Source organism: Bemisia tabaci, chromosome 8, assembly GCF_918797505.1.
Source record: "Bemisia tabaci chromosome 8, PGI_BMITA_v3".
Taxonomy (NCBI): Eukaryota; Metazoa; Arthropoda; class Insecta; order Hemiptera; family Aleyrodidae; genus Bemisia; species Bemisia tabaci.
In genome coordinates this window covers 21,465,492-21,492,620 of record NC_092800.1, presented here as the reverse complement: position 1 = coordinate 21,492,620, position 27,129 = coordinate 21,465,492, and the positions used below count along the sequence as shown (strand labels likewise).

General features: G+C 35.1%; 2 protein-coding genes across 2 annotated transcripts; one reads left to right on the top strand and one right to left on the bottom strand.

The window, feature by feature from the left end:
* Nucleotides 1-107: 107 nt before the first annotated feature.
* On the bottom strand, nt 108-6,131 carry PIG-U (phosphatidylinositol glycan anchor biosynthesis class U). Its single transcript, XM_019044807.2, has 7 exons — nt 5,856-6,131; nt 5,003-5,205; nt 3,880-4,084; nt 2,813-3,041; nt 1,633-1,904; nt 819-961; nt 108-365 (listed from the first exon to the last, which is right to left on the bottom strand). Exons 1-7 carry the CDS (start codon nt 5,983-5,985, stop codon nt 255-257), a joined length of 1,293 nt encoding a protein of 430 aa, XP_018900352.2. The 5' UTR covers nt 5,986-6,131; the 3' UTR covers nt 108-254.
* Nucleotides 6,132-6,230: 99 nt separating this feature from the next.
* Nucleotides 6,231-27,052, top strand: LOC109032589 (uncharacterized). The gene is made up of 19 exons (XM_019044805.2): nt 6,231-8,273; nt 8,721-8,972; nt 9,793-9,927; nt 10,599-10,784; nt 11,677-11,802; nt 12,841-13,032; nt 14,236-14,409; nt 15,087-15,422; nt 15,732-16,104; nt 16,985-17,277; nt 18,465-18,719; nt 19,381-19,563; nt 20,610-20,815; nt 21,256-21,413; nt 22,291-22,484; nt 23,073-23,222; nt 23,770-23,913; nt 24,773-24,969; nt 25,580-27,052. Exons 1-19 carry the CDS (start codon nt 6,771-6,773, stop codon nt 25,644-25,646), a joined length of 5,124 nt encoding a protein of 1,707 aa, XP_018900350.2. The 5' UTR covers nt 6,231-6,770; the 3' UTR covers nt 25,647-27,052.
* Nucleotides 27,053-27,129: the final 77 nt, after the last annotated feature.

Below are 27,129 nucleotides of genomic sequence, written 5' to 3'. Positions count from 1 at the left end.
GTTTTGAAAGAAAGAAAGTTAAATAAATGAAAGTTAAACAAAATTCAAATGGGTACTTTTGAATACCTTACCAAGTGAACTTATACAAGAGGAAGAAAAAAAGTATATTATTTTAATTTTCTTTAATCACAAAAGTCGTGAGTACAAAACAGGGAAAAATTAAGCAGAATTAATGGTAATGGACGAAAAAACAATTTACACTCATAAAAAAGAAAAATGCAACAGAAGAATTTTGTTCGTAAAATCACTTAAATTTAATCCAGAATCAACTTAGCTTCTTTACCATCTAAAATTCGCTCTAATCCATGGGCCAAAGCAAACTGTCTTTTGATGTAAGCAAAGAGGATGTCAGTGATGAGGAATATCTGAAATAAGAAATGAAATACATGAATATGAGCCAGTAAGGTTTGATTTATCTTTCATACGTAAAAACAAAAATATAAAATGAAAAAAAAAAAAAAAAGGGTAGGAAAAAAACTGACACTGGAATCTGAAACTTTTTGATTTTTGAAAATATGTATTAATTAATATTTAGCAAATGCCAAGAGAAAAGTAAGACACTACAAATTTTGGAAACTTCGCTTGAAAAGAAAACAAGTGGCGACAGCACCTGGTCTCAATAAAGTGATTTCTCTTGATTCTCTGTACAGATTTTAAGACTATCTAAAGCACAGTCATTTTTTATTAAATCGACAGCCTTTGAGAGGATTTGAAGTTATGGATATTGCAAATAGAGTGTCAAAATCTCAGTTAATGTCTCCAGTTTCATGAAGAAATATTGCACTATTTGAAGAAAGCTTCCAAAGACAGCTACATACCTGTGAAGTAGCAAACGCCAAAGTGACCCCAAAATAAAAATTTGCATTGGCTGATCTGGCATAAATCCATAGATGCCACACAGTGGGCCCGAATACTGAAGTTCCGATTAAGAAACAAAGGACGAAGAAACCTTGTTGCATATCTGAAAGAAACCACAACATTTGTAAATAAATACGGCAACAAGGAAAAACAGCAGATTTGAGTTGCGCATGTGCAGTTGGTATAGTGGGCAAGAGATTTTTTTATTTTTATTTTATTTTTACCACCTGACAATGGATGTGTTTGAAATTCAAAATCTAATCCAATAATGAATGATTTTGACTTTCGGAAATTTTTTTTTTGAAAAACCCTATTTTCTGGCAGCGTCATACTCATGGTCCATGTCAAAATGAAAATGATAGCGCAATATAACTTTGTGAGAATTTCAGAGGACATTCTATTACATGTTTGAGAATGTATGTTAATATTACTTAGATGCTAAAGCATAGCCCCCCTGAGAACCAAAAATTGATTCAACTTCTTCCTCCTCTTCGTTCCAGAGCCCATACAGCAGACCTGGTCAAAGATATGCAATGATTTGAGTTTCTTCTAGAAGAATGATGCTCATGTTCATTTGAAAACATGCACACACTCAGCTCAAATGTCTATTTTTTAGCCCCAATATTCTTAGAAATGAAGTTTGACAAAAATTCTCATTGTGCCCAAAACACATTCCAAACCACAAAATTAAACATAGAAACTGAGGAGACACAAAGTGCAATAATTTCAGTGCCTCCTCATTTGCAGTAGAATGATTGAAAACGAGAGACTTACAATGAAACAAGTGTTTCCACATTGGCAACAAGGAGAGATAAAATCCAACATCGCCTACACTAGGGTATGACTTGAAAATTGCAGACAATGCTGTAAGACTCGTAGCAAGGAGCATAGGCTCCTCATGAAGTCTAAAACTGAGTGGTACAACGTACAAGAAGAGGGCGTTAATTTGAAACGCACATACAAACAGAGGCCTAAAATGCTCAAACATTTCAGTAAAGAAATACCAAAATAACCCAACGTTTGGCCTTAGATCAGGTACAGTTAATCTGGGGAAAAAAGAGAAACACTCAACATTAATTAAATCTTTTAACAGAAGTATTAAAAATAAAAAAAAAATAGGGATTTACCTAAAAAGAAAAAAGGTTGTATAAAAAGACTCAATTTACCTCAATGAAATAACGAATAAAAACTTATTTCGTTGACGTAAATTGAGTTTTTTAACACAACCTTATTCTTTTAAATTATAATCCGTCAACATTCTCTAGTCTTGATTTTATAGTTTTAATAGGGTTTCCTTTGTTTTGTTTTCACTTTGTAGCTTCACATGGAAGATGCACAGGTGCATTCACCATGAATGCACATGTTTTAGCAACAGGTCATTATTGAGTGACAGACTCTACAAAATTGAAAACATATCACCTGAACAATGTCTCAAGTCGATAAAAATATGAGATTGATTTTACTGCCAAAAAACTGTTGGCTGCACTTCAGTTTATTTTGTTGGCATTTGTAGTAGTCTATAAAATTTTCATTTTTGATGACATAAATCACAGAATGAATGTTCTTAAATAAATGTTAACACAGCTAAATGATGAAATCTAAACGGAGGAGAACATATTTTTCCTGTTGGCAAATTTTCATTATTTTATTTTATTTTATTTTTTTTTTCAAATTATTTTTCTCAGAATAAGGGGCATCATTTCAGCCAAGTATATTGGGAAGAAAAGGCAAAATTTCGTAAAAGCTGGAGAAATACAATATTAATCAAAATTAACTCATACAACAAGATCAACTTTTAATGCAGGTATGCCAGAACAGCGAAAATAACATACCTGTTCTGGACCCTGAGCTCACAGGAAATACAGTTACATAGTAATGTTGTTGCGAGATAAATCTTGTAAATTGGTATTCAAAATATCACACACTCTAAGAAAAATAGCTTGAGATTACTTACACAAAACCATAGACGCTATTTAAGTAGTTCCAACTGCCACCATCAAGCTGAGCGAAAGCAAAGAGAAAGATTGCTATGAATAATAAAACATAGGAGACTAAAATAAGGAACGTTTTGATAGCTTGCCCAGGTTTGTAAAAATATAAGTATATTGGAGCTATTAGACTAATTGGATAGATAGACTGAACGGTGGCAGCACTCAGACAAAGACAGCATAGAATTCGTTGTCCTGAAACAAATCACATTCATTATTACAGTTACTGAGTTACACATATTGATGAATTAGAATTAAAGGAGAGAATTACAAGAATGTTCAACTGTGTATGTTAGGCATGTTAGGTTCTACAGAAGTGTATTCCTTTTTATCTTAATTTATTAATCAATAAACTATGATGGCGCAATCAGGCATCATTAAGAATTCTCCAGAAAAAAGTACCTAGAATTTTTAGAAAGCAATCCTTACCATATCGGTCCTTTGAACATATTTTCTCTCCATGTGTGTTTTAACTCGTAAAACTGTAATTAAACTTTTTTCATACAATCAATCATGGACAGTCAATATTCATATCAGTATGTACCCCAGAGCCAAAAGGAACCTACATCACTCTTTTGGAAAAATCAAGTTCGTGGCGTTTTTAAAATCTCCATTAACAGTTCCGTGTATGCTGTATGAGGCAAATTTGGTAGCCCTATCTTACACCGGTGATGAGATATGGAGTTTCAAAAATTGCTGTTTACATTAGAATCAATGGGGCCGAAATGCAGTTTTCCCCTAATATCTTGAAAAGACTAAAATGGAGTTAGGTGCTTTTTGGCTCTGAGGTACTGATATGATGATACATATCGACAGCTAAAGTGAAAAAAATGCACATTTCAGAATGCCATGTTGTAGATATTTTTCGTGTTCTATTGTTTGGGTTTGAACCATTCCAAATCAATCATGAAATAAATCACAAATTGATGTGTCAAATATCACATGAATAAAGTAGCCACTAAATCAATCTAAGAATGCTGGAAACCAAAAAAAAGAAAAAAAATGATATACTATATGAAGAAATGATACTTACGTGCAGCCATAAAATACAATGTTGCCGCAAGTAAGAAGTTTGCAAATACAGTTGTGCTTTGAGCCACACATGGGCAAATAATGTAAGGATTGAATAGAAATGCAGACAAAACATAAATAGGTGGTGTTTTGATGTCATCTTTGGTTACATGGAGATCTTCTGTGCCAGGCGCATATCCACCCTTCTCTTTTTCTTGCTTTAAAAACTGGAAAGGAAAAGTAGAGAATTTCTTAAAAACTATGGTTAATCAAAGAAACCACTAAAATCTAAAATATTTAATTCCAGCCATTTGTATAAAAGATTATATGAGAGGGAGGGGTAGGAAGCATTTTCTTGAAGATGTAAATAAGAAAAGGAAGTATGCTCAAGAGTTTGTTGGGGAGAGCCTGGTTTAGCATCAGACAGCCCTACTGCTTCTAATCATTTCGTTGAAATTGATGCAAGCTGTTTAAACTTTCATACTGGTTCTGCTTTTTCTAGTGATTGTTCTACAAAAGACTGGGCACCCATGAAAAGTATTTTCAATCCCAAAAAAATAAGTCAATTGCAAATAATATTATGAGTTGCCCCTCTTTAAAACCAAAGAGAGGCCCAGGGCTTGATAGTATCCCTGGAGCCAAGCTCATGCCAAAATTGTGGAAAGCCCTCGGATTTTTTTCTTTTTCTAGCAACGTCAGGCATAGAAATGATAAAATAAGCATTGATTAAGCCCTTCTTACTACCATTTTAAAATGTTATTCCCATCAGTTCACTAAAAATCCTGACGACAAAAAAAAAGAAAGAAAAAAAGGCATCCCTTTTTGTGAAAGCACATTTTCGGCTTGCAATTGTAGAAAACAGGGAAAATCATCGACCCCTGGAGAGGCTACTAGAGTCTGGGTCAAATGAGTTTATGCATTTTTTAAGTAAGACAGGGGATCTGTCATCTGCATTTCTGTAATTACTTTCAATGCTAAACTGAAGCAGCTAATCTTTTGTCCCTCTCCAATCCATTTTTTTTATTTATTTATTTGTTTTCAGAATTTGGTATGGATTTTAATGCTATGTAAAATTTGTCTGTATTCATCTCTAAATAAATAGGCAGATGAATATTTTAAGTATCAAAATAAAAGAAAATACTCACTAGTTCATTCATGAACAAGGCTGCTGTCTTGTAAAGTAAGACAGCAGTTAAAATATCACAGGCTATGAAAATCAAACAAATCAATGTCGGTGAAAAGTTATGCATAAGCCAATTGGAGACAACCAAGATGAACGGTGTTTCATGAAAAATGTCTCCTTTGTACGGATCAATGCCCTCATCATACAGCACAGATCCCTCCAAAACTGAAAAGAAAAAAAACACAGATATTTATTTAGTTTTTAGATAGGAGTAGCTCAGCTCTTATGATGTCCAACTTTTTTCAAATGAAAAAACCTACTGACCCACTCAACAAAAGCCTTGAATAAATTGCAAAAATGTTGCTGCAGCATTACTTTCCACTGTGACAAAGTTCTCGCACCAACTTGCGGGAGGAACAAGAAGCTATTTTCTCAGAGATATTTGTACTTCGGCAAACCTTATTTGATCTGGAAGGGAGCGGACAATTTTGCGATGGGAAGTGATGTCATCTTTCATAAGAGATGGCTCCCTGATGTTCGTTTTCAACAAAGGACAACAGGTGAGTTTCAGGTAGGAGCTTCTAAAAGACAGAGCTACAAGGTGGGACCTTTACTAATCAAGATGTATTCAGTCCCTGAGAAATCAATTCTTACAGTAGGCAAAGCAGGTGGTTCTCACTGGTGAGCCTCTTGGATGTTCACGCAGCAGTGCTTTTTGTGAGTTTCTGGTGACGGTATATGAGTATTAAATCTTAAATGTCAGTGTAGCGGGCGGGTCTGTGGCCCTGCCGCTCTCTGCCATGTCATTGTTACATGACATTTATCCAATGAATTTCAAATAAAGAGTGGAACAAAAAAGACATGGGAGAATTTACCTCTTTTCCAAGAATTTACAGGAGTTGAGACTTCAACTCTATCAGCAATTATTTGTTTATATTCGGAATGGCTCAACCAGAACCTCAGCAAGCTCGCCAAGACACATTCTAGTATAATCACTCGATCCATTAGAAATCAAATAAAAGTTCTTGTATACTTTCATGAACACTGAACATTATTCTCCACAAAACATTCTCAATTATAGTGGCAAAGTCAAGTGGTGAAAGAAAAAAGAAGATAAAATCCCGGCTTTCCGACTGCAAAAAACGTCAAAGCTGTTTAGTAAACAATGTTGCGTCAGCTGAATGATGTGTTTCCGTTGGGTCGCAACGGTGGAGGTCGGTTTATTTTTTAAATTGGCGCCTTTTTATCTATGTTTTATCTCCATTACAAAAAGGAAAGTTATGATTGTTATTTTTGTGTTACAAATTCTAATTTTTATTCATTATACTGATTTATTTACTAATTTTGGTTTGTGACTGCCTTCTGAATGTGCCGATGATTCGAAAATCCAGCAACTGTTTCATGTTTATCATTTGTTGAAGATGTTCTGAAGTGTGTCATATGAGTGCGCGTTGCTTCCTGATCTCCCTATTCAATCAATGCATAAGTCAGCATTAATTCGGTGATGATGAAAGTCGACTAACTTCTGCACCCGCTTTTTTATATATTTTAAGGTCATTTTAACTTGACAAACACAGGAAGGTACATTTAAAATGAAAAATTGTCATCGACAGCTGTGGCTCTCTCTGCTTCTCTGATGTCCTGATTTTCTGTTGTCAATTCCTTTGCATCCACCATGCAATATAAGACTGTAAGTTTTTTGTATGTCAATTCTTTATCTGAAGGGAGCCTCTTCATTCTGAAGACAGTTTAGCTCTGAAAGAATCTGCTGACAGTCCTATGCTTGTGCCATGGCCAGGAAGCGTCAAAGTAACTCTAATGCTACACCAGGGAGACAGTTGAGAAGTAGTCTTCCTAAGACAATAGATGGGCAAAATAAGAAAATTGTCGACAAGAAGTCAAAAAATCTTGATGATTCTTTGGATGTATCAAGAAATGATTCTGTAATAAGTCGAGCCAATAGCCTAGATTCACCATCCAAGGTGGAGGGAGGTACATCAAATTTGGGAAAACGAAGGGCTTCCAAGCAGAAATCTAGCAGCCCCAATGTATCGAAAAATACTGATGAATCCATGCAAAGTATTTGCAGCCCTGCTGCGCGCAAGGAAACAATGTCTGGATCAAAAGAGAAGCGAATTCTGAATGGAAACCTTGAGAACAGCTCTGTAGAAGATACCAGTAATGGAGGAAATCAGAAAATTACAAGCAAAGAACCAGCAGTTTCCAAAAAATCGAGTAATTTACGGAAGTCTGCTCTCAAAGGAAACTCCAACTCCACTCCTAAGGAGAAAGAAGTCGAGTTAAAATCGGGGAGACGAAGAGCTCCGAAGCGGAAATCTAGAAGCTCATCTGAGTCGAACAGTTTTGAAGAATCAGATCTCATTATCAATGAGTCCGATGTACTGAAAGAAACAGAGTCAACAGCAAAGGAGCATGAGGAAAATGAAAATCTAGACACCAGTGATTTAGAAAATCAGAAAATTATTAATGAAGAGTCAGAAATTTCTGAAAATTCGCGTAAAGCATCACGGAGAAGAGCTGCTGATAATGAAAACTCTAAAGAAATAGAAGTTGAATCCGAATCGCGGAGACGCAGAGCCCCAAAGCGAAAATCTAGAAGCTTATCTAAATCGAACAGTTCGGAAGACAGGAATCATATTAATGAGTCAGAAATACCGAAAGTAGTCGCGGCTGAGGCAAATGAAGACCTTGAGCAAACTGGAAGTGTTGAAAGTAATTCAAAGTTGGATACCAGTGATTTGGAAAATCAGGGAATTGCAAATAAAGAACCAGCAGTTTCTAAGGAGCCACGTAAAATATTAAAAAATAAGAATGCTCCAATTGTAGACTCAGGCTCAAACTCAACACCGAAGCAGGGTAAAATCAGATCAAGATTAGGTAAACGCAAAGCTCTGAAGCAAAATTCTGGCAGTCCATCTAATGCAAAGAATACAGAAGGAGCCAATCAGATGAGCGACAGTCCGAAAGCCCTTAAAGAAGCTGTCATTTTAGCAAATGAGGAGCCAGTGCACAATGAAGATCCTGAAGAGGACTGCGGTGAAGATATTCAAAACATGCAAGATATCCAACCAGGTCCCAGCCAGCTGCCTGAGGAGTCCAGTAAAGCAACGCAGAAGGGAGCCAAGTCAGGAAAGCGCAAGCCTAACAGAAAGAAAAGTCCCAATCCGAAACGCAAGAAGAAGCTCAAAAAATGTAAAAATTATGATTTCCTAGCTGAACTTTTGGGATTTGAAGATATCCCACTGAGTGTGAAAGTCATTTTGCAAAAGGATGTAAGTATTGGTCTCGTGCCATGTTTGAGATTTCCTTTCAAGAAAAAAATCACATTAAAAGAAAAATAAATGAATAAAAATGTTACGGAATCGAGAACTTTGGTTTTCCCGCTAAGAAATAAAATTTTAAAATTTGTAGAATTATCTGCAGTGTCACAATTTGAAATAAATTGTATATCAACTGACACCATCTGTATGATATTCAAAGCCTCTAAATAAAAAATTTGACGACCTAAAGAAATAGTTTATCGACCTAAGCAGTCATAAATTAAGTAACAATGCTCTTAATCACTTATTACTGAAGTCTTGTTGAGACTTTCAATATTCCTGAAGAAAATAAAGTTTTCGAAAATACATAGTCAGTTTTTGCATTTAAATAAATATTTTCTATTTTAATTTTATTTTTCTCCCCTGTCAATGTGCAATCATACTTCCTCACTATTATAGGATGCTCTGGAAGTTCTAAGTGGAGAAGAAATCGACACTATTTTTGAGAATCTCTCAGAAACCGTCAAAGCTGCAGCCGAACTCATCTTCGAGAACCTGAAAAATGAAGTTGCTCTGAAGTGGTTGAAAGCAGTTTCTCAGTTAGCTGTGTGCATCATTGAGAATCTACCAGCTGATGAGCCAATCAAAGAGTCTATCTCTCATGTAGCGACTTTGCTCGGCCTTCTTCTGAAGTTGGATTTGGATTCAGATGTAAGTAATCACAGTCTTAAGATTTCTTTTTTTAGTTAATTTGGGCGGGACTTTTGTCGGTGATTTCACCACACAGAATAAACAGTATAATTCTTATCTTCATTTAAAAAGTACGAATTCTTGAAAGGTGGTATGGAAGTTAGGACAATTTACGAAATTTCTGTGAGAGTATACATACTGACGTATGGTATTTTCACAATGAACTGCTGGAATGTGTAATTTCTCTGCATGGTTCAATTTATTACATTCCTAGAAAATCTCAGCTCAATTAATCACTTGTGTAAGTGAAAGGACCTCAATATGGACTTTCCAAATGGGAAGCCAGCTTGTGTTAGTATAATAGTAGCGTATTTTTTATCAAATTGAGATGAAAATTGTGTGCATTTTTTTCGTGGTGTCTGCAGTGATAATCAGGATAATTTCCAGGTAAATTTTTGGAACTTGGCTTTGTTTTCCCTGCGAAATGGTGCTGGGTCCACCAGCATCATTTCTCTATCTTGTTATGTACAGTTCGGGCCACTTCTTAGTGTTTTTTTTTTTTTCATTTGCAAGTAAACTGTAATAAAAAGTCATTATGGTGCACTTACTGAGAAAAAAGGTTTTTTTAAAATAAGGAGGCTAAGGACTTTCTGCATTCCCAATTAAGAGTGCTGTCAAAGGGAAGTTGAAAGTTGAGGATCTGAAGAGTTCACCTCCAAATTTTTTTCCAGGAGGGATATATGCCAGATAATTACATATCAATTTCTTGCACATTTTTCAGGTCGACAAGCAGCTTGATAGACACCTATTTAAATTAACGTTTTTTTGTGTTTTTTTTCAGCTTAAACAAAGCATTGCAGAAGTCTGCTCTCTGTTGTTGGTTAAAAATTGCGAGTTTTCTGATCAAGTATTTTTCTTAACAATGAATTGTGTGATAGACCTCATTCTGAAGTTGCCAGCAAAATCACAATGCTGTGTAAGTTATCACTTTTTTATCTTATTCAGCCTCTATTTTTCTATAATTGTCTCGTTTTTCAATACAACTCGTAGCTTCCAATACACATTTGGAGCTTCGTAATGAATTTGTGGTGGTACCTAATACTTAGTCCTTTGATGCTTCATGTGTCATGCTATCAGAAATTATTTTATTCTTTCTTTTCTTCTTTTAACCTCTCCTGCCTTTTTGATTTCATATTTATGAAAATCCATAAAATTGAGTCTTGCAACTCTGACAATTATGAATCCTATTATAATTTATATATTCATTGAATGTGAACCCCAAATCAGCGATGCATTTTTGACTTTACATTATTTATTTCATACTTTCAAAACTCCTGTACGAATGATGTTTTCCATCCAGTAAAAATTGGTTCAAAATTCAATTCAGGCTGTAAGAAAAAGACATCCACCCCCTCTTTCATCCGTGCGCATAACATAAATTTTTCTTCTTCCTGTCAATTTTATTTTTAATATAATTAAGCGGGGGGGAAAAAAACAGAACCCTTCAAACACCCTCTCATAATTTCTCCATACAAAAAAATCTATGCAATTATCTCCATCCAAAGCATCTTTTCACAGAACTATCTTAAGGTAGGTTGGTTATCATGCGCTGAATTTAAAGCATTTGTGTATTTTTCCATTTATCAGAAAAAATTTGTCAAAATACTGCACTCTCTTGAGCGAGTGATAGCAAGGCTGCAGATAACAAGCAAAGCGTGCGAGCCTCTTGTGGGTAAATTCATCAACATCACTCAGTGCAAGGATATCATGACAATTAAAGAAGCAAAAGCTTTCGTGTCGTTTTTACTCACCATGGACCTAACATTGCTCCCGGTAAGTCAACTTTGAATCTTCAGAGTCTGTCTATCTATCAAAAAATAAGTCTATTGACAGGTCAGATTCTACATCTTTAAATGTCAAGATTTCCTCAAATGAAAAGCCTCTCTTAGTTAATCAAACCATGATCCTGTGTACAGAGGCATAAAAGGTTCCAAGCCTCCCTCAAAATTCAATCAGCTTCCTTAATGGCAAGAAATTACGAAATAAAACCAAACCCTTTTCACCCCAATAATAGGACTTTTTCACTACTAAAATGCTGCAAAAATGTATATTTTTAATAAATCTTATAGGGTCACCTCGTTTTCCCCTGTTTTCGCAGGAGTTCCCCTTTTCCCTTTACCGGCCCATTCGTATCGTCTGGAAGTTTCTGAACTCCTGCCTTTATAAGCACAGTGAAACCTCCCCAAATGCACACGCTTTTATGCTGGACAGTTTTGAAGGTCCTAGATTGCACTTTCGGGTTTATATTAGGGTTATATGAAAAGTTCCCAATGCTAAAACTCTTAAACAACAAGACGCTAACACTGAAACTGGCAACAATCAAGATAACAGTTTCTGAAACAAATCTAACTCAAATTTCAATTTCTCAAAGGAAAAACAACTTTCAAAAATGAGCGTCAGTAAGTTTGGAGTGTACTTTTAGAGAAAGAAAGAGTTTCTATCTTCAGCCTTTCATTGTTGCTTATTTAAGTCCCACCCAATGCCTTTTTCCGTATCAACATTTAATTTTTTGTTGAAACCTGTAACAGCTGGATACCCTCCATGACTGGAAAATTTTCCATACTTTGTCAGTGTCAGCTCATGAGAAGCTACACCATTTCCAGTTTTTTCATCAAGGCTTAAATAGGTACATACTTAATAATTTTGAATGTAATATGTTTTTCAGAGATTTCACCAAGCTATCAAAGATGTATTGGCGGTGCCTCAAACAAAGAGAGCTCATGCGGATGGCTACGGTGAAGCGTATTACCTCGCTTGGTTGCATTCTGCTGAAAACAAAGAAGTCAGAAAAGTAAGTACTTGGTTTGCTCCACTGACTGCCTAAGATCTGTTAACTGTAATTTGTGCCTTTTAGTAAAGTCTAGACTATTACTTCGATGTAGACTTTTTCATGTAGAAATTATGTCTTACGCATAGACCCCAGAAATTTGTTTGCGCGAATGTTCAAAAAGTCGTTTTTAAGCACTTGGACCAAGCTCAGACGCATCATGGAGTTCCATTGAATTCGAATATGTAATTGAGAATTTCGGTATTTGGCGCGAATTTCCGAATTTGACGCGAATTCTGGCGTGACATCGCCAGTTTACACAGAGAATTCGCGAATTTCGACGTAATTTGCGCTGTTGGTGGAAAATTTGTGGTAAAATGAGCTTTATTGTGTTCGTAGCTGCCGATCATTCCAGTGGGCGGGACGCGGGAAACTTCGTGAAACTCCGGTTTCCGTCATTGACCAAATGACCAATCATAGATTTGTGCTTCGTTTTGCATTAAACCACTGGCACTGCCAACCACGTTTTTCCAATTTAAAATAAGAGATGAAAAAAATCACACATTTTTAGCAAGAATTTGGCAGTTAGCATCGAAAATTTTAGAATTTTTGGATTCTCAGTGAGAATTTTAGGATTTTTAGCGATAATTTTTAGTTTTTCAGCAAGAATTTGAGAAGTGCAGTCAAATTTTGGCAAGAATTTGGCAGGTTTTTGCGAGAATTTTGGGATTTTTAGCCAGAATTTAGGTCATTATAAATCTTGAGGAAATGGGGTCTCTACACGCAGTACTATATTTTACTTAAAATTCCTATCTTTTTCTACTACATGCTTAAGGTTCATGCTCTATGTTTTAAGAGCGACATGATATGCTGCTTGGCCCCTTCTAGAATTTACACAAAATTGTATATAAAGTAAAGTCCTTAAATAGTAAATCCCTGATGTACTTAAGATATTTATTACTAAAAAAGCATGTTGTAAGTAGTTCAAAATGGAGGTCCATTTGAATTGCTCGCAGATAATTTTGCAATCAGTAATCATTTTGAGTGTTTTCTCTTTTCCAGGCGGTTGAAAACAAATGCTTTCAAAATTATATGATGGCAATATTTACTATCCAGCGCAGTGGACTTGAGATGTCGAATTTAGGTCACAATGTCTTCACAATACTGTCGTTCCTGCACAACAAACGAGAGCACTTAAGGCTCAGCAAAGCGATAACCACTCTTTATACGCCTCTGCTGTGGAGATATTTACATGTAAGTTCTCATTTAGCAGTGTATTTCTTCAAACACATTTCCACTATATAAACTAATAAACTTTCTCAGTGGGCACGATTTTGAAATATTTACCCACATTAAGTTAGGAAAAAGGAGTAAACCTTCAGCATTTGCCAAAATAAAGTTAGTCGTAAGTCCCCCCCCCCCATGAAAAACCAACGAAAATCATTCATACCTATTTCACTTTAATGATAATAAGCGGTGTTCTGCCTTCCCCCTAAAAGTTTAGGAGCCACCTTGGCGGGGAAGCCCAATTTTTAGGAGCCATCTACTATTTTTTAGGAGCCAAATTAAATTTTTGCATACGGGCCATGGCGAATGGCCTAGGTGCGTATAGAGAGGGCTTCATTGCTTCAGCCGCTTCCCGATTGCAAGTTCAGTCAGTCAAATTTTTTAGGCGCCACGATGGCCCAGCCCCCCCCCCCCCAATTTTTAGGCGGCAAGGCCTGACTTTTAGGCGCATTTGGCGACAGCATGGCGCCCAGGGAAGGCAGAACACTGATAACAAGAAAAGTGTGAATTGATATTGGTGGATTTGCATTTTACAGTAAATGGATTGCATTGCAGACCATTCTTTGTCAGGACAACATTTTGGAGATAAACATAACAGATAAATAGACCGAATGACAGTCAAGGTATTTGATAATACCTGTATCCAACATTGCAGAGCACTTATCGACAAAGAAACTTCCAAGCGATGTATCTTGGTTTGCATTGTTGCAGACTTTCTGTCATCACTTATTTGTGAAATAGAAAACTACTCAACATCAGTGCTTAAAAACTTCCGTGACTTTTCTTTTCTGAGCAAAGAAAATTCTGTAAAATTTCAAGGAATGATGTTAACTTGTTCTCCTTCAAAAAAATAAAATGGGAGCGGAGGTTTTGAAACACTACTAACAAGATACGTGGATTGGGAGTTTCACTGTCGATATGCTCTCTTGAGAACAAGTATCAAGGAAGTTCTCTAATATATGCAAAATTAACTTGTGATCTCTATTGAAAATGTGATCCTGAAGATCTGAAATGCAGCAAAACCTCAATTTATTTCATTTCTAGGGACTGTCGAATTGTTCCGTTAAATTGCGGAATCCATCAAATCGGGATCCGATAAATCAAGGTCTTACTGTAGTCCTTTATAACAAAAATATGGCGTTATTTGTACATTTTGTCCCTTTGTTACAGTTTGAAAATAATCTGATTCGCTGCAATGCTGCAGAAATATTTTTCGATGTTTATCCGTTGGAATATCACGGAGAAGCTAAACCTGACCGTATAATGCATCTTGATCGACAACATCAGGAAATGGCAGACTTGTTGGTTGATGATAGCCATCTTGTGAGAGTGCTAGCTGTCAGGGTAAGTTCTCTTGTCCAATTTCTCATCAAATATGTATTTGCTACAGCAATGAGAAAATTTCAAATTCATAATAGAAATGAAAAATGTCTGTGAATCAATCTCTGTACAGAAAGGGTGAAGTTGAAGTTCTTTGACGACATTTTGTTTTTAAACTTTTTTTAGGTGAGCAAGCCCATAAACTATGTACTAATTGACAAAAGTTTATATCTCAAAGGTTGTTATGTGTTTAAAAAAAAAAAAAAAAAAAAAAAAAAAAACTTTTTCTGATGCACAAATAAAAATGTCGAAAGTCTAATGTGCATCCCACTTTCTCAGTGTACTAGGAAAGTCTTCTTCCCTCTGTGAAACCGAATTTTTTGTCCTATTGTAAAATATGTAGAAGAGAAAGGATATGGATATGCAAATAATTTAACATCAGAACTAAGTAACTTAATGAAGAGGTTGTTTTTATTATTTATTTGTGAATCAGGAATAGTTTGTGTATGAAGAATAAAATTATGTTGCTAGTTTTAACGCAACATTGTAAAAAATAAAATAAATTCAGAATTTTTAAATACTCTTGGCAAAATTCTCCAAATTATGCAAGGAAGTCTCTTAATTCTCTTATTTTTACGTTCAGGTTCGCGATGTCTTTGATTGACTTTTAACATTAAATGTCTGTCTCGTTTGTGTTTCAGGGAGTGTTTGCATGTATGAAGTCAAATTGGAATACATTTTCTCCAGAATCTCTGCAAAAGCTTTTCCAAATTATAATCAATGACTGCACCAATGATGGCTCATCAAGTGATGTGCGTTGCGCTGTTTACCGAGGCTTCTCCAGTTTAATTGACAACGAGCAGTGCCATGAGTATCTTACATCACTCCTAAAAAATTTGGGAAATTACTTGGGTGACGAATGCGATAAAGTGCGTCTTTCTTTCATTCGCATGCTACAAAAAGTGAAGGAGGCTGATCTGGAAGACTTGCAATACTGGAAAATTTCTGATATCAAGCTCATCTCCATGCGACTTGGGGTGAGAATTCTTACGATTTATTTACGATCCTAAAGATATCTCTAGGCTCTTATTACATTTTTCAATTATATGCAGTTTAGTACATGCAAAAGTGAAACATTTTATTTAATTCATTGAATATGTTGGTCTGTATAATCATTAAGTGTTGATTGATATATTCATGCAAAAAAATTGGGAAATTTCTTTTAAAATATCAGGAAAATCCCGAAAATCTAAAGTAAAATTTGAGTTAGCACCCTATTTAAGCTTTTTTGGGCTACAGTCCTTTTTTTTACCCAAATTTTGATGTTTGTGTGTGTTTCGTTTCAGAAAGAGGAAAATGAATCAGTCGCAAAGGCTTTGACCGAGTTGCTTTTTAGCAATATTTTCTCTAAGAACCATGACGATAAAGTCACATTGAAGAGACTTATAAAATTGATACAGTTGAATCCAGCTGCTGGTCGGAAATTGATTCAATATTCGTCGAAATTACTCCATTACGAAGAAGCGTATCGGATAATGATGGTGATTTTATCAACCGTACGTGCTCATATCATGGATAAAATGGCAAGAATGCGTGCTCGGGAAGCAAGAGAGGAGGCTGCAGCAGAAAAAGATGATATTCCCGACGAGCTGCAACCAAAGCTCAAGAAACGACGGAAACATTACCGACCACTATCAGAAAAGACAAATAACGTTGATGGTAAGTGTCGTTTTACTATTTCCTAACAAAAAAGTTTAAAAATTGATTTTTCCAAAATCTGAAAATAGCGGGCTTATCCAAGAAAAATCATGGAAATCAGCTTCGTGGAATGAAAGAACAAATTGTGACAAAATATGAAAATTCAGGGGCTCAGAAAGTTACAGTAATCATAAAAAAAATGTTTGCAACATTTAGGTATATAAAAAGCAGTGAATTACGGCTTAATTGAATGTTTTTAAATTTGGAAATTTTTAAGTTTTACCTAATAAACATAGTAACAGTTTTCAAGGTCATTTCTGTAATAGGTTTTTAAAAACTCGGGAAAATTGTTTTTAATATGTAAAGGCTTCCTGAAAAATGGGAAGGCCAAGAACTATTACCATTTCCACGGCTGATTCAGCTGAATAATGTCTGCTTCATGATCTGTATTCGAAATTATGTTTTAACCCTTTCCGGTCCAATGTCGGATATATTCGCCGTGAAAAATAACGCGTTTAGGTCCGATGTCGGATATAGTCGCCCAAAAGTTTGAACTTCTGTGCAGGCCCGATATCGGGTATATTCGACTGCTCCAGCAAGTGGCGGCCTCTGGTGGAGCCTTTGGAAACCACTGTCTTTGTTGACAACATCGCTGCTACCTTAACCTCACTTAACGACGGCCGTGGAAAACTGCCGCGGACCGGAAAGGGTTAAACATCTGAAAAAAATAACTCCGAAGTGTTATTTTCACAAGACGTCTTGGACAGCGGTTGCTGAGGGGCAGAGTCACTCTTTAGCTTGGGGTATTGAGTAAGAGTTAAATCTCAAGTATACTGGCTCAATCATTTTCTTTTCTATTGTATTTATTCATCTTTAAATTGTATCAATTTCCATGTTTCAGATGACAGTTGTCAGGACACCTCTAAATCCTCTTCTGGAGACAGCAGTGACTCCAATACATCAAAGATAAATGACTCTGTCTCAGCGTCGAAAGCAGAGGAAAGCGTAGCAAGCAGTGTTGAAAAGCTCACTCCTTTCGATGAGCTACCTGTCAGTCATGCATTGTTTGATATCGTTTCTTTGTTATGGATCATTCATGCTGGCACATTGAATTCCAGAGACCATGAGAAAGATCTGGAGGATCTTTATGAGCTTTCAGTTTCCATGATTCCTATCATGTTGAAATATTTTAAGGTAATTATTCTTAAGGTGTATTTTCCTTTGCTCTTGTAAGAAAACCTTGATCTGCATGGTTTGTGGGACCTTGGAAAGTGCTTGAATTTTACTTTTCACTAATCGTCAGCGGTAAATACTGTTTGCGAAGAAATAACAAAGCATCTGGTTGTTAGGATAGACACTCCAATGGGTCAGTTACACTAGATACAGAACTGTATCCTGATGGTTTCAGTGGTTAGTATTAGGGATGTCGATTCTCAAGGAAGTATCGATACTCGGTATCGATACTGGTATGGACTCAAAGCATCGATACCGGTATCGAGCATCGAGCTGAAGCATCGATACTTTTGAGGTATCGATACCATCGATACTATTTCTAAATTATGCCGTAATTCGAAATGTGCGTATGTCTGTCAACCGTTTAATTCAGCCAGACTTTCGTTTCTCTCAAACCGCCCTTATTTGCCTGCTTAGTCAACTATAATATGTTATCAAACCGAGCTTTTAACATTTTTAACGAAAGTAATCATCTTGAGAAACCTGATTACTCCGTCGTTTGTCACAGTGCATAGTGAAGGTGAAACAGAAGAGAGAGAGAAGTTGTTAAAAAAAGAAAAAGAGGCCTTCTTCATGGCCAAATCAGATAAAGTATTGATATCATCGATATTGGGGTTTGGGGATCGATATTACATGGTATCGATATTGTTGAGTATCGATGCCAAGTATCGATAAGTATCGATGCCAAGTATCGATAAGTATCGATTAAAAGTATCGATACTTTGGAAGTATTGGTTAAGTATCAACAACCCTAGTTAGTATAGACTAACAAGAAATAATAAGATCTGTTAATTAAAGCCTGTTTGCTTGTATTAAAATCCTGAAAATTGTTTAAAGATAACGAGATGTACTGTAAGAAGATTTGTGAAAAACCAGTTGCCTGTGTCGAAATTAGGTTCTTGTTCATTATAGTTTTCCTGTAACAAGTTCGACTGAATCATTACGTAAGAAAATTTAGAACACTTAAACATTTTCACAATCTTTTCGTCTTTGCCTCAGAAAATCCATTTTTGGAAATACTCAATCCATAATTAATTCTAGAAAACAGTTGACTCGTGATGAATAATCTGATTTTCAATATTCAGAAATAATGCTATTCTTAGCTCCAACAATATCTCCCCATCACAAGCTGATTTCCTTGTTTTTAGGGGACCGAGACATTCTTTGGCGTTCTTCAGTTGGCAAGCTTGATTCCCCTCTCAAAAATATTAGGAGTATGCCATATCGCCAGTGCATGCGTCTCACAACTGAGGCATTGCGGTCATGTGATGCAGTATCAGGAATGCCGGTGCATCGTCAGCACACTTTGCTCGTGGAATCGAGGCCTAGATATCATTGAGCTGGTTTATGATTGGCTCAACGACTCTTTCAAAGCGGAAAACTTGAATTTCTCCGTTTTACCTGTAAGTAACACTGAATTATTATGGAGCTCTTGCATGTGTCAGGGATTTGCAATTTAAGTACATTTTATTAATTTATTAAAAAATGTATTACAAAAGTAGAATACCAAACAGAACCATGACAGTAGTGAAGGATACAATTTTGCAACAAAAACAATATTACTTAAACAAACAGTAATAACAACAGTCTGATCTACAAAATGAGAAACTTATAAGCCTTGATTGGACTTCTTTTGTAATTAGGAACTACAGTTTCTAGCTCATCCCTATAAAGACGTTTGTGCATAAGAAAACAAATGGTACATACGTTGTCTCTGAACTAAGGCAAAGATTTTAGTTCCCAAACGCAAAATGAAGTCCGATTAAAAGAAAGAATTAGGCCTTTAACAGAGTTTTTAATCAAAGTGTCAATCGTCTTTTCTGCAACAAACTCCCTAGTTCCAGAAAAGCTCTTAAATTTGAGGCTGTCTCTAAAAATTTGTACACGTCCTTAAAAGTCCATGATCATACTTTTATAACTCTGTAAAATCCTTGACTTTGGTTTTAGGAACTGTCAAGAATCCTGCCAGCACTGATTTTGCTCTTAAGTTATCACATTTTATAAATTCAGTGCTTTTTGGGTACGATCATTAATCCTGAAATGTTTTTTATGAAAATTTTACAGACCCATCGGGATAGAACCACCACAAGGAAGAAGAAGATCAGGTTTGAAACCAAAGACGCAAAGCCAATATGTGGTCTCAAACTGATAGATATGATTTTCAGTAACCCAGTTGACAAAAAGAGAGTTCTAACCAAACACTATGATCAGTTCTTCGAGCTTTTCACTTACTTGGAAAGAATCAAGGTAACATTTATTTATCTCTCGCAAGGTCTCCCAATGATTTACGTTGCGATGCCTAACCTCGGAACATATTGAGCTGCATATATTTTTATTCCTCTTCTCCCCCATGTTCTAAAATTTTGAAATTGATCCCTTTGTATTTTTTATTGTAGTCATCGCCATTTTTCTAACCATATTTCAGAAATATGTATCATTTTTCTTCATTGCCTACGTTCTTGGAAACTCCATGAAAATTCAGCTCCATCTTTGAAATATGATTTCAAGAAAAGATAGATAGTTCCCTCTTTAAAGCAATTCCTTTTGAAAGCACGCAGAGTATTTTTCTCTAAAAGACTTAAGTGCCGGAAATGAGAATTAGAGAAAAACAGTAATAACTGTTTTAATTGACGGGTTCTAAAACTCAGAGGCTAAAAAATGAATGTGTGAGGAGATTGCAATTCAAGATCGGACTGTGGTTGTTTCAGAAATTTTCTTTCAATTTGTATAGAAAAATATGAAAAAACGAATTAGTGCTCGAGTCTTTTTGAGAATGATCAAATTTATTTCAAAAAGATTTTCTAGTACTTCAAGCCATAATGTGCACTGATTCTTGATGATGAGATGATGAGACTTTCCTTTACTCTTTCTGTACCTAAAATACTATGACAATTTACTCACTGATAATCGCTAACAAATGCAAAAACTTACTAAAATCTCAGAAATAAAGAAGTATTTGGCTTGAAAGGACAAATATTTACGTCTTCACTCTTGAAGATTCGAGATACTTGCATGTGGGATTGGAATCCGATCAAATCAAGATAAGCGAGTACTATTTAGCGCTTTGGAGCTTGAGTCCTTTTCATTAGAATAATTGAACTTTTCAGATGTTATTTAAGCCTTAAATATCTGTTTTTTTGCTTGTCACTTAGCAAGATGCATCCATGCCTAAGCATTACCTAACCACCGAAAACTCAATTTTCGATTTTTATGTGCTGAAGTTTTTTTGAGAATGACCAATTCAATTCTAACCATTATTCTTTTATTTCATTTGTCATGATATTTGGTTTCAGACTTTGATTGAAAAAAGGATACAGAATGAAGAGGAGTTTGCATCTGAATTACTATCGGATGAATTTCTGAACCAGTGTCTCTATACTTACTTGAAACTGGCCATCATGTTACATAAAGACCCGGAGGGAGAACTCTCGGCAACTTCTGCCACAGAAGCTTTCAATGCCACCGAATTTTACTCTGGTCTGTTACAATGGTGTGAGAGGTAATCTTCCTTCTTTATGTATCATTCTCTTTAGTTAGGAATCAAAGGATTTTTGTGGTAAACAAATCAGTTATCATGAATGCAGCAGCATGTCATATTTAACAGAAGATGCTTCTCACTTAAAAAACGTTCGCATGGAAAAATTCCATCAAGGCAGCAATCAGAAAACAATAATGGAGATTTTAGAAATTTTTTTCTCTTAGCTTGATTTTTTGGTAAAAGCCTTTATCTCAGAAGTTCCCTAATCATATCTTTGTATAGAAACATATTGATAACTAAAGTCGGAAAAAGCGTATCTCAGATTGCGACTTCGTAAGTCTTTTCCCATTTATTTTAAAGGAAAATTAACGAGCACATTATTGAAATATTTTGTAAATCTCACTCTGCTTTTAAATAATTCTTTCAAAAGTTGATTGTAGAGTCTTAACTTTTGATTTTAGGACCCTCGTTGAAAATCTGGAGACGCAGCCGGAGCCTATCATATGTTCTTTCATCAATATTATCATTCAAGCTGGTAGGACGTTGCTGGCGCTTGAGCAAGCTGATAGACTTGTCTTGGCAGAAATGCTGAAAGTGCTCAGTAGATGTCTTAATTGTGGTAAGTCAAAGTCTCCGAAAACAGGGTTTGTGGCACCTTGAAAAGTCCTTGAATATCATGAAATATGTTTCAAGTGTTCAAGTTCTTGGGAAATTGCTCAAATATATTCGTTCATGAATATATGCTTGGAAAATTAGTCCGTATTTTTATTTTTCCAAGGAGGATAATTAATGTGTGATGCGTATGCTAATTTTAAATCCTGGGAAATTCATGCAAATTTCAATAAAAGTCCAATCTGTTTCCTGTCTTGAATTCCAAGAGAAAACCTCTGAGTGCCCTCAAATCTGGGACGCCTCATCATTGAGTGTCTGCTAGTAGCTGCTGTCTAGCTATCAATCATGTAATATGCCTTGAAAAACCAGTTGAGGTCTCGACAGCATCAGGAAAGGTTTGCTGGCGTGTGATTTAAACCTTCGCTAAACACCATACTCCCTCCCTCCCCTTGAGCTATATTTATCTGCTCTTATAAATCCCCTTTAGTCTGATAAGAGGCCATTGCCTCTCCATCTCATGCAGTAAACAGCTTGAACCTATTCCCAGGTGAATGATATGAATGATTACAATTACTAATTGCCCATTTTTTCAATCAAAATGTCTTGCAAGGTAGACATAATATACTTTTCAGGAGGTGTGTTGCAGATTAGGCGAAATTTTTAGTATCAATACCCAACTTTGGATATAAGTTTTAGCTTTTTTCTTTCTTTTCTTTCTGTCTGTGTGGGTAAAACATTCTAAAAAAGCAACATACAATTGACTAATCTAACTACATAATATTTATTAAAGAGTTTCGGAAGTTGGGAAGAAAATATTCTTTGCATGCAACAACCATCACTGAATCTGTTAAACGTTTAATATGTAAAAATACTTTCGATTCCAGGCAAGAATGGTTTGCTTGTTTTGGAGAGCTCTGTCAATATGTTAAGCCAGGCCATGAGCATGTTTCCGAGTTATTACTCTGCCAAGCGTCTAAATAATGTCTATAAGACCATTGTTCCTCACTTCCTGGAATGTATTCTGACTGCTGCAACCTTCAAAAACTACGATCATGATAGGATCTTGGAGTGTGTCAAGGTAAAACATTATTTTACTATTTTCTCACCTTTATGATACAATGATCGGTTTTTTTAGAGGAGGAAGGCTGGCAATGAGTCAATTACGCTACTCACAGAATTGTATTTTGATGAATTCAGATTTCAGCGAATAATAAGATCCATACAAATGCTAAGTTTCCTCGTTCAATATCAACATAGATATCGCCATTCGAAAAACACGGTTGCATGATATCACACATCGTGGTGACGCATACCATGGTTTTTCTTACCTTGATTTTATCCGTCTTTTCAGTTGAGTAACCAAAAAGCAAATGATTGTGTGTGCCTCTAACTGATGAATCTAAGGTGGAAGAAACCATAACAAGCAAAGGCAAGACTAGTACAAAGAATATTAAGATTAATCAATTGATTAGATATATATGGTTTGTGGAAAATTTAAATTTATTGAAAAATTACTAATAATAAAACAAGTAAGTAATTATAAAAACAGCAGAAGAAGGTTTAGTGTTTCAGAAAATGGAAATTATTATAAATAGAACAAAAATCATAACAACAATTTTATTTTTTACTAACCCAAATAAATTCTTGGATTTTTCTTTCGTTTCAGGATATTATTGGTATGAAGAAATGTCTGAGAGAAGTGTTCTTGAATTATGCTGAAGTCCATGCCAAAGACAAAACGAACAGCATATTACCTCGCATCATCAATATAGTTGCTAAAGCTGTGGTTCAAAGTTTCATGATTGAAGTTCTCAAGGTAAGCATTCCAGTCCTGTGTATTTTATTATGCACTACATTTTTCTCTGCTCATCTTTTCCCATCATCTCATTCCATAAATAATCGACTCAATCCAATCGGGATTAATTTTTCAATTCTCAAAGTAACCTATCTCTTTGAATAGTGGCTATTTTGTTATCTACTTCTTGTACTTATTTTTTAATGGGCGTGTTCAAAAAATTGTAAAATAAATAAATAATTCGATTACAATATAATTAAAAAACTTAATAGCTGTTACGATTAACGTTCAATTAATCGCACAGCTCTAGAAAAATTAAAGGAATGATGTTGATTTGTTCTCCTTTGAAAAAATAAAATGGGAGCGGCAATTTAAAAACACCAGAACAAGGTAAGTGGTAGAGAGTTTTTCCGTTAAAATGTCTTTCAGTATCAAAAAACCAAGCTGTTTGTATAACCAAAATAAAATTCTACAACTTTTTATTTCAGTTTAATAATTCTTAAGTATGAATGAGTAGATTTATTTCCTGCAGTGTTTAAGTCAGATTTTGTTTTGCTTTGCCTTGCAGAATAATGTCGCTGTGCAATTTGTCAAACTGAACAACTTGCCATTTTTCACAAATTTCTTGTTGACTCTCATCAATTCTCGGCCTGTTTTCTGCTCATTATTCCTCACGTGTCTTAACAGAAATGTCACTGAACTTTACGCCCACGTAAGTCATTTAAAAATATGATGTCAGATATCACACAGATTGATTCGCATCTGACACTGTTATAAAGTCATTTGTTTAACTTCGCACGAATATCTAATTAAGTTGATTAAGTGAATGGTCCTTTATCATCAGTCAAATCATAAAATACGCTCTGTATTCAACCAGTAGTAGAGATGGTAGGCAACCCTTGAATTACTCAGATTTGAAAAGTTAAATTAGTATCATAAAGTGAAAGAAAAATCTACACTCTAGATTTTTTTCCCATAATCTTGATAATCGCAAGGAAAATAAGTACAGTATTGCTGCGTAGAAGAAAGTTTTTGGTTGCTCCCAATTAGTTGTCCAAATCAGTCTCAATCAGTTGCGGCTGGGTTGCAATGTTGGGTCAGTTTTTCATATTGGTAAATATTACTTGAACATGCTAAAGTCCTTTAAGAAAACTATTTTCAATATTATCTAATATCTTATTCACTACAAGGCTAGATTCTGCAAGTGTATATCCCGCAACAGAAATTAGTATCTCTGCGGATAAATCTGAGAATTTTCATTTTGAAAGTGGTTAAACTGTCGTTCAGATCCAGCTCCATAGATAGAGCCACAAATAAGAAAACCTTTGAACGCACCTTTGAACTATTTGACTTTGAACTATTGAACTATGATCTATTTTATTTATTCAACTTAGGCTATTTATGCAGGTTTATTCTAATCTTAGGATTAATAGTTAAAATAGGGATATTTCCCTTCCATTTTTGGTTTATTTTTGGCTCTTGAGTAATAAGAGAAATTCTGGGGGAAGGATATGGCTAAAAACCAATTTTATATCACAGCAAGTCTACAAAAATTGATGTTCCTCTTTCAGAATGGTGCCCAAATCCTCGCAACCATCAGTTTGCTATTTACGCTAGCAATGAACAAATTCAAATTCAAGGAGGCTGAATTCAAAGCAACGGTGAAGCTGACAAATGATGTAATGATGAAATACCGTACATCTTGTGATGACTCCAACTTGAATGATTCAGCTTGTCTTATCGATCAAGAACATAATCTTGATGAACTGTAAGTTAATATGCATCTACTGATGGTTAATTTTTGAACTTTTCAAGGTCAAACTTAGAACGTGTCAGTTCTTTTCTTTATCAAGAACAACTGTGATATTAACAAAAAAATATGCTAGTGCTTCTTTTTGTTGCTTGAAATGAAATAGTTTCTTTTTTTCTTTCTATTTTCTGCTTTCTTACTTTTCATTTTCAAGCACCTTTGTCAGATTTCTTCCGAAGTTAAGAAAAACGGTAAGTGTTTGCACCCGATAGCTGTCCCAATTTTGGAACACATCAGGTCAAGACGGTTGGCGTCTTAAGTCTCGACTGAGATTCATATGTTATGTTTGTCGAGGTATTTTTACCATTATCAAGTTCTTTCAATTTTTTGGTAATTATTAATCTCAAATACATATGTATTCTATACAATAGCTCTCCTTTGAATGAAAATTCCAGAGCTAGAATAGATTTAAGTGTTGGCTCCACAACAAAATACGCATTTTATTCCGGTATAAATATGTATAATTTTTTATTGCTACGTTTCTCCCCCCGTCATTCTGTGCCCTTTGTTCCAAGTGTTGATTTACATTATTCCTGATCAATAATTTTTTAACTGTTCTTGCCTGCAGGGATGTCCAGAATCAAGGAGCTCAGCTGATGCAAAAGATCTCTGAAAAAATTGAACTCTTCACGTGAAGAAAATTTTTAGAAAGAGAAATGTTTCTTCGCAATCATCCTGATCTCATTCAGCCTTGTGGTCGATCCTCAGCCAAAGTACCTCAGCTAATCCTCTCATAACGTAACAATCATAATTCTGGTGATATTTTTACGTCAAAGATAACTTAATTCATTTTTCCCGTCTTCCTGATAGACTTTCAAGATTTTTACCTTTTATTTGTTTATCTTAAAAATTCTTCAAGAACAGAGAATTCTTAAAGAATGGAACACCTATTTCCTAAGCAAATTTTTTATTCTTTTAATTTTTTCATGTCACCAAACAAAAACGAACAAGGTCCCAACATTTTAGCTAGCTTTAAAGCGAGAATACTGGAATTCCTGAATCATTTCTCTCGTTTATGTCGAACATGATGGGAGTGAAGATTTAAATCATAGTGAATTGCACCGAAGAATTTCCGGGGTCTCTAAGGTATTGACAGCAGTTCGTGCTGTATAAAAAAGTGCATGATGTTGACATTTTTTCAAGGCCTTGAAAGAGCTTAATTTTTTAGAAAGTACTTGAAAAATGCTGGAATAATGTTTTACTGATTATCAACCGTGAACGCTCATCTTCAAGGAATAACAACTCATTTGACGTTAGGTAGATTGTTCGGAGAGACATCTTATTCATGAGGGAGTGCAATCTGCTTACATTAAGAACTTAAAATACCAACTCAAAATCACAACACAGGGGAAAAAACGTGTTTTTAGAGAGAGAGAGAGAAAAATGTGCTTAACCTTTTATTCTTGAGCATGGATGAGCCATGTCTACAAGACATCTTCCTCTACAAAACATATTTAATAAGATGCCTAAGATTATTTAATATCAGGCAAAAAGTAAAGTACAAAGTATACATTATTCTTATCCTTAATGTTATTCATTAAAATTTGTGGCTGAAAATTGACTTTTCATAAGAAACTTGTCACAAGAGAGAGAGAGAGAGAGAGAGATGTCACAGAGATTTTGATTTTTTTTTTTTTCGAGAATGGTTCAAATGAAAATGGTATTTTCTGTTATCAAAGTTGTAAGCTCAGTTCTCTAGGGCTACAAAAGTAGTTTTGTATTCTAAGTTCGAAAATACAGGTATTGAAAGTTATTTTTTAAACTATGAACCTAATTTCAATACAGGTAATTTTAGAAATAGTGCTTGTAACTTGATCATACTCTTCGAAGTAAAAATCTGTACAGTTCTTGTTAAGTAGACTTTAAGCCTGATATAAGTTCATTTGTAATATTTTTATAACTGTACAGGTAATTTCTCTTCTCCGTCTTTCAATTTGTTTTCATCTTAATACACTTTTATTTTTCAATTGTGTAAACTCTTAAGAAGAATATATATTTTTGTAAATAAACTGTCCGTAGCATTTATGTAATACTCAGAAAATTTTTGGGTTTCTGTATTTTTTTTTAGTCTCACTGTCTCATTGCGAAGTCAATGGACTGCTAAATCAACTGACAAGA